At 33.0% G+C, this 7,500-nt stretch overlaps 3 protein-coding genes across 3 annotated transcripts; all 3 read left to right on the top strand.

The window, feature by feature from the left end:
* The first annotated feature begins 138 nt into the window (after positions 1–138).
* On the top strand, positions 139–568 carry LOC147467318 (pro-resilin-like). The gene has a single exon (XM_086532541.1). The coding sequence runs from the start codon at positions 139–141 to the stop codon at positions 469–471; it is 333 nt and encodes a 110-aa protein (XP_086388667.1). The 3' UTR covers positions 472–568.
* A 2,076-nt stretch (positions 569–2,644) lies between these two features.
* LOC147467319 (cuticle protein 18.6-like) lies at positions 2,645–3,577 on the top strand. Its single transcript, XM_086532088.1, has 3 exons — positions 2,645–2,689; positions 2,914–2,985; positions 3,172–3,577. The coding sequence occupies exons 1-3, from the start codon at positions 2,678–2,680 to the stop codon at positions 3,484–3,486; spliced, it is 399 nt and encodes a 132-aa protein (XP_086388214.1). The 5' UTR covers positions 2,645–2,677; the 3' UTR covers positions 3,487–3,577.
* Positions 3,578–5,738: 2,161 nt separating this feature from the next.
* Positions 5,739–6,910, top strand: LOC147467320 (pro-resilin-like). The gene is made up of 3 exons (XM_086532089.1): positions 5,739–5,783; positions 5,930–6,001; positions 6,190–6,910. Exons 1-3 carry the CDS (start codon positions 5,772–5,774, stop codon positions 6,493–6,495), a joined length of 390 nt encoding a protein of 129 aa, XP_086388215.1. The 5' UTR covers positions 5,739–5,771; the 3' UTR covers positions 6,496–6,910.
* The last annotated feature ends 590 nt before the right edge of the window (positions 6,911–7,500 follow it).

The raw sequence follows: 7,500 nt of genomic DNA on the forward strand, positions 1-7,500 counted from the left end.
CATGGGTCTTATTTATACAGTCTTGTATAAGGAACCATCACGGTTTAGCTTATTTATCTTCGATTCTTGCCTAGGTGACGAGCTCTTCAATTTTGTAAAGGCATGTTGCTTATTTTAAAGCCCGTGACGTGAATAAAAATGCTAATCCATTTTCAGTTCTCCTCTGAGGAATTCGGTCCCGCCCAATATAACTTCGACTGGGCAGTCCAGCACAGCGACTCCAGGAATAACTTCGGCCACCAGGAGGCCCGTGACGGCGACGACACCCAAGGATCCTACTACGTGCAGCTCCCCGACGGCCGCCTGCAGACCGTCAGGTTCACTGTCAACGGAGACTCAGGATTCGTCCCCGAAATCTCCTACGAAGGAGAGGCTCGTTACCCTGACTCCTTCGAATCGTTCGAGTCTTTCGAATCTTTCGAGTCTCGTGAATCTCGTGGTTACGCCCCTCCAAGACCCGTGTATGGTTAAAGTGGGAGAAAATAGATCCATTTGCTGCATCGGTTACCTTCACTCAGATAACTTATTTTACATCATGTATAATATATTTCTTATAAATAAATAATGCATATAAGACTGGTTGATCTTCTAAACCATTTGTAACCATATCTTGTCTAAAACATTACACCAGGAAGAATAATGTTTTACGTAATGGTTTAAGTTATAGTAGTGATAACGATAGAGGTGATGATAGTGATGATAATGTTGATGCTAACAAAATAAGAGCATGATACTGATTAAAGATATTTTAATGATCAATACGAATTAGAAAGTGTTGATAACAATACTATTCTTATCGATGGTGACAATGAGACAAAGAAGAAAAATAAAGATTATCAAGATACAAATAATGATGAAGACAATAATATCCATATGAGGATAGTAATATTAATAATCACAGTAATAATAATAATGATCATGATAACGATAGTTAATAACAATGAATATGTTACATGATAAATTATATAAATGATGATGACTAACAATAATCATAGAAGAGAGAGAGAGAGAGAGAGAGAGAGAGAGAGAGAGAGAGAGAGAGAGAGAGAAGATCATACCAATTACAACATAGTAACAATCATAATCATGATTATAACGGTTTTGAGAATATGAATAGTAATAATAATATTAAAGAATAACAATAATGCTAGTAATGTTTACAATAATGAAATTAACAATTATCGCCATCATAATAATGAGAGTAATAAAAATGAAAATAATAATGCTGACAATAACAATGATAATGATGATACGAAGAATGCGAATGTTAATAATGATTACCACGATGTTGATGAGAAAAGTACATGTATCATAATTGATATTATTATCAACATCATTTATAATTGTTGTCAACATCATTATTATTATTGTCATTATCATTAATATTACCACTAGCGATATTAGAATTACCATCATCATTATATATATATTTATGTTCATCATAACTTTATTGCAGTACTGATAATGATAATAATATTGATAATAAAAATGACGATAAAGAAAATACGAGTAATAATAATGCTAATGATTATAAGCATTGATATTTTCATTGTTATTATCAATCTTATGAAATCTATAATGGTCATTTTTTTTAGTATTATAGACATAGTCACATCAACAAGGGTGATGATGATAATCCTAACCATAGCAATAATGGTGAGGAAAATGATAACAATAATGATGAAGATGATGAGTGATGATGAGTGTTGGTAATGATGATAATAATGACAATGATAACGATAATGATAATAACAGTAATGATGAAGGTAATAATCGTATAATGTGATGACGATGTTAATAAGGATAACAACAACAACAACAATAATAATAGTGTCTGTAATGATAATAATGATTATGATACCAATATTAGGTAATAAACGGACTTAAAAGCTTTACTTTGCTGAAGGCAAAAGGGTAAGTGATCAAATACCATTGCTTGTGTCGCCAAATTATTATCTCTGCATGTCATCCCATCACGTTTCCCTGTAAAGAGGTTATATTCATCCCCGCCCAGATGCCTATATCTGTCGTAAAAAAAGGTGTCGTGACAGCGGATAAGACGGCTAAATGAATGAAATATTCTACTCATATTTAATGTGATGATGATGGTGGTGGTGATGATGATGGTGATAGTGATGATGATCATGGTGGTGGTGGTGATGATGATCATGGTGGTGGTAGTGATGATGATGATGATGGTGGTGGAGGCACTGGTGATGATGGTGATGAGGGCAATAATGATGATAACGATGGCGACTATGATGATGATAATAATGGTGATGATAATAATAACAACGATAATGATAATAATGATAATGATTATAATAAAAATGATAATAATAATAATGATGATAATAATAATGATATAAAAATAACGATTACTGATAATAATAATAACAAGAATGATAACAACAAAGTAACGGAAGCAATAATTTTCAAAAAGGAAATCAGAAATATCACAACTTTTAATATAACTTACTGGATAAAGTATCATAATTTGTATTAAAACAAAAACAATACAAAAATAAAACGTTCCTCCCCTTAAGGTAATAAACTTTCCATGCGCATGGCAAGTTCTGCATCATGCAAGAAACTGATGCATGACGTCACTGTAAGTGGGTATAAATACGGTCATGCACTGGATATCCGACACAAGTTGTACAGCCTCACCACCAACATGAACTCAAAGGCAATTTATACAAATTTGTTACAACGAAATCAAATTTTTTTTAGATTGTTTTCCTTCTGCAGTTTCAAGAACAGAAACGATGATAAAAGGATTAATAATAATAATGCTAATACTTTAAATCTAACAATGTAATTATGAGCGTTGAAATATATAGGAAAACTTCATTTGGAACAAGATTTAAAGCTTTTCTCTTTTGTATTAACCTGTATCCGCTTCCTCCTCAGGTCCTTCTTCTCGTGACTCTCGTGGCTGTCGCCGTCGCTGACAGGCGACCTTACTCCTACTCCGCCCCGCAGGTAAGTTTAGCACAACTAGAGATTATGATTCATGGGTCTTATTTATACAGTCTTGTATAAGGAACCATCACGATTTAGCTTATTCATCTTCGATTCTTGCCTATGTGACGAGCTCTTCAATTTTGTAAAGGCATGTTGCTTATTTTAAAGCCCGTGACGTGAATAAATTTGCTAATCCATTTTCAGTTCTCCTCTGAGGAATTTGGTCCCGCCCAATATAACTTCGACTGGGCAGTCCAGCACAGCGACTCCAGGAATAACTTCGGCCACCAGGAGGCCCGTGACGGCGACGACACCCAAGGATCGTACTTCGTGCAGCTTCCCGACGGCCGCCTGCAGACCGTCAGGTTCACTGTCAACGGAGACTCAGGATTCGTCCCCGAAATCTCCTACGAAGGAGAGGCTCGTTACCCTGACTCCTTCGAATCGTTCGAGTCTTTCGAATCTTTCGAGTCTCGTGAATCTCGTGGTTACGCCCCTCCAAGACCCGTGTATGGTTAAAGTGGGAGAAAAATGAGATCCACTTGCTGCATCGGTTACCTTCACTCCCTCAGATAACTTATTTTACATCATGTATAATCTATTTCTTATAAATAAATAATGCATATAAGACTGGTTGATCTTCTAAACCATTTATAACCATATCTTGGCAAAAACATTACACCAGGAAAAAAAATAATGTTATACTTAATGGTATAAGTTATAATAGTGATAACGACAGAGGTGATGATAGTGATGATAATATTGATGCTAACAAAATAAAAGCATGATACTGATTAAAGGTATTATAAGGATCAATAGGAATTGGAAAATATTGATAACAATACTACTATTAGTTAAGACAGAGAAGAAAAATATAGATTATCAAGATACAAATAATGATGAAGACAATAATAACGATATGAGGATAGTAATATCAATAATCACAGTAATAGTGATAATAATGATAACAATAGATAATAACAAGGAATATGTTACATAATAAATTATATGAATAATGATGATTAACAGTAATCATAAAAGAAAAAAAAATAGCAATTACAACATAGTAACAATGATAATCATGATTGTAACGGTTCTGATAATATGAATAGTAATAATAATGGTAAAATTAACAATAATAATAGTAATGTTTACATTAATGAAATTAACAATTATCGCCATCATAATAATGAGAGGAATAAAAATAAAAATAATAATGATGACAATAACAATGATAATGATGATACGAAGAATTCGAATGATAATAATGATTACCACGATGCTGATGATGGGAAGAGTACATATGTATCATAATTGTCATTATTGTCAACAGCATTTATAATTGTTGTCATTATTATTATTATTATTATTGCCATTATCATTAATATTACCATTAGCGATATTAGAATTATCATCATCATTATATATATTTATATGATCATCATTACTTTATTGCAATACTACTAATGATGATAATAATGATAATAAAAATGACGATGGTAAAGAAAATACAAGTAATAATAATGCCTATGATTATAAGCATCAATATTTTCATTGTTATTATTAATCTTATGAAATCTATAATGATCATTATTGTTAGTATTATGGGCATAGTCACAGCAACAAGGGTGATGATAATCCTAACCATAGTAATAATGGTGAGGAAAATGATAATAATGATGATGATGAGTGATGATGAGTGTTGGTAATGATAATGATAATGACAATGATAACGATAATGATAATGATAGTAATAATGAAGGTAATAATCGTATAAAATGATGATGATAATAAAAATAACAACAACAAAAAATAATGATAAAAGTGTCTGTAATGATAATAATGATTATGATACCAATATTAGCATTCATGAAAACCACAATGGCAAATAAAACAAAAATAAAACCATAATACAAACAACATTGACACCAGCGATAATAAACAGACTTAAAACCCTTACTATGCTGAAGGCAAAAGGGTAAATGATCAAATACCATTGTTTGTGTCGCCAAATTATTGCCTCTGCATGTCATCCCATTACGTTTCCCTGTAAAGAGGTTATATGTATCCCCGCCCAGATGCTTATATGTGTCGTAAAAAAGGTGTCGTGCCAGTGGAAAAGACGACTAAATGCATGAATTATTTTACTCATATTTAATGTGATGATGATGATGGTGGTGGTTAATGATGATGATGATGGTAGTGGTGGTGATGACGATGATGGTAGTGGTGGTGATGATGGTGGTGGTGATTATGATGATGATGGTGGTGGTGGTGTTGGTGATGATAATGATGGTGGTGGTGGTGATGGTGTTGATGATGGTGGTAGTGGAGGCGCTGGTGATGATTGTGACGAGGGCAATAATAATGTTGACGATGGCGACGATGATGATGATAATAATGGTGATGATAATAACAACAACGATAATGATAAAGATTATAATAACAATGATAGTAAAAATAATTATAATAATAATGATATAAAAATAACGATTACTGTTAATAATGATAACAAGAATAATAACAAGGTAACGGAAGGAATAATTTTCAAAAAGGAAATTAGAAATATCACAACTATTAATATAACGTACTGGATAAACTATCATAATTTGTATTAAAAAAAAAAAAAAAAAAAAAAAAACAATACAAAAATAAAACGTTCCTCCCCTTAAGGTAATAAACTTTCCATGCGCATGGCAAGTTCTGCATCATGCAAGAAACTGATGCATGACGTCACTGCACATGGGTATAAATACGGTCATGCACTGGATATCCGACACAAGTTGTACAGCCTTACCACCAACATGAACTCAAAGGCAATTTATGCAAATTCTAATGCTAATGCTAATACTTTAAATCAAATAATGTACTTATGAGCTATGAGATATATAGGAAGACTTCATTTAGAACAAGATATAAAGCTTTTCTCTTTTGTATTAACCTGTATCCACTTCCTCCCCAGGTCCTTCTTCTCGTGACTCTCGTGGCTGTCGCCGCCGCTGACAGGAGACCTTACTCCTACTCCGCCCCGCAGGTAAGTTTAGCGCAACAAGAGCTTATGATTCATGGGTCTTGCTAGTTTACTGTCTTGGTTAGAGAATCATCAAGAGTTAGCTTATCTATCTTCGATTCTTGTCTATGTGACGAGCTCATCAATTTTGTAATGGCAGGTTCCTAATTTTACAGCCTATAGGGTGAATAAATTTGCTAATGCATTTTCAGTTCTCCTCTGAGGAATTTGGTCCCGCCGAGTATAACTTCGACTGGGCAGTCCAGCACAGCGACTCCAGGAATAACTTCGGCCACCAGGAGGCCCGTGACGGCGACGACACCCAAGGATCCTACTTCGTGCAGCTTCCCGACGGCCGCCTGCAGACCGTCAGGTTCGCTGTCAACGGAGACTCAGGATTCGTCCCCGAAATCTCCTACGAAGGAGAGGCTCGTTACCCTGACTCCTTCGAATCGTTCGAGTCTTTCGAGTCTCGTGAATCTCGTGGTTACGCCCCTCCAAGACCTGTGTATGGTTGAGATTAGAAAAAAGTGACGCAGTTGCTATATTTGGTGCCATTTTCACAGATAATTTATTTCACATCATCATGTGCAATACACTTCCTCTAAATAAAATATGCATTCAAAGCTGGTTGTTATATTTTACCAATTGCCACACTCTCTTATCACAAAGTAAAATTACATTATGGTAATATATTCATGAGAATACGCGATAGATGTTATAGCAATATATGTAAAGGAAATGACAGGGGCATTAATTATAAAAATGATTTGAATGAAATATAAGGCTTGCTGGTGATGCCAGGAATTGTATGAAAGATAACAGTAATAGTACTGGAGTTCATAATAGTGATGATGTTTTTGATATTACTGATATCTATAGATAGGTTCAAATAACAACAATAATACTTATAATATAAAGGATAATAATAATCAAAACAACAACAGAAGCTACAAGAACTACAAAAATAGTGATAATATTAGTCATAATTATGATTATTAGAATGACAGTAGGAATAAAATATAATGCTGGTGTTTATGATAATGATGATAAGAAGACTAATTAAAAAAACATAGGCAATATTAACAGAAATAATCAGGGTAATGAGTAACATCAGATAATGGTGATGCTAGGAATAATAACCATAGCAATAAAGATAATAAAAAACGATGATAATGATATTATGATGATAGTAATAATGATAAAGATAATAATGACAAAAAATATTATTAAATTTGTAATGATAAACATGATTGATAGTAATAATGAAAAATATTATAATGCTGATAATGAAAATCATGAAAAATATAATTATTATAATAGAGATAAGGATGATATTAATAACAATAATTATTATATTGATAACAATAGTAGTAGTGAAAGTTTTAAAAATGTGAAAATAATCATATAAATAATAATAATGATTATATTGATAACAATAATAGTAGTGACAGTTTTAAAAATGTGAAAATAATGACAATGATCATGGTAGTAATGATGAGGGGGATGATAATCATAATGAG

This window comes from Penaeus japonicus, unplaced genomic scaffold (assembly GCF_977035675.1).
Source record: "Penaeus japonicus unplaced genomic scaffold, GWHDUDI00000001_assembly GWHDUDI00000037, whole genome shotgun sequence".
NCBI lineage: Eukaryota > Metazoa > Arthropoda > Malacostraca > Decapoda > Penaeidae > Penaeus > Penaeus japonicus.

Bases quoted from the DNA above. Each gene is read 5' to 3' on its own strand.
- LOC147467320 (XM_086532089.1), top strand. The intron at 6,002-6,189 runs GTAAGTTTAGCG...ATGCATTTTCAG, and splicing joins ACTCCTACTCCGCCCCGCAG to TTCTCCTCTGAGGAATTTGG.
- LOC147467319 (XM_086532088.1), top strand. The intron at 2,986-3,171 runs GTAAGTTTAGCA...ATCCATTTTCAG, and splicing joins ACTCCTACTCCGCCCCGCAG to TTCTCCTCTGAGGAATTTGG.
- LOC147467318 (XM_086532541.1), top strand. From the start codon at position 139: ATGCTAATCCATTTTCAGTTCTCCTCTGAGGAATTCGGTCCCGCCCAA.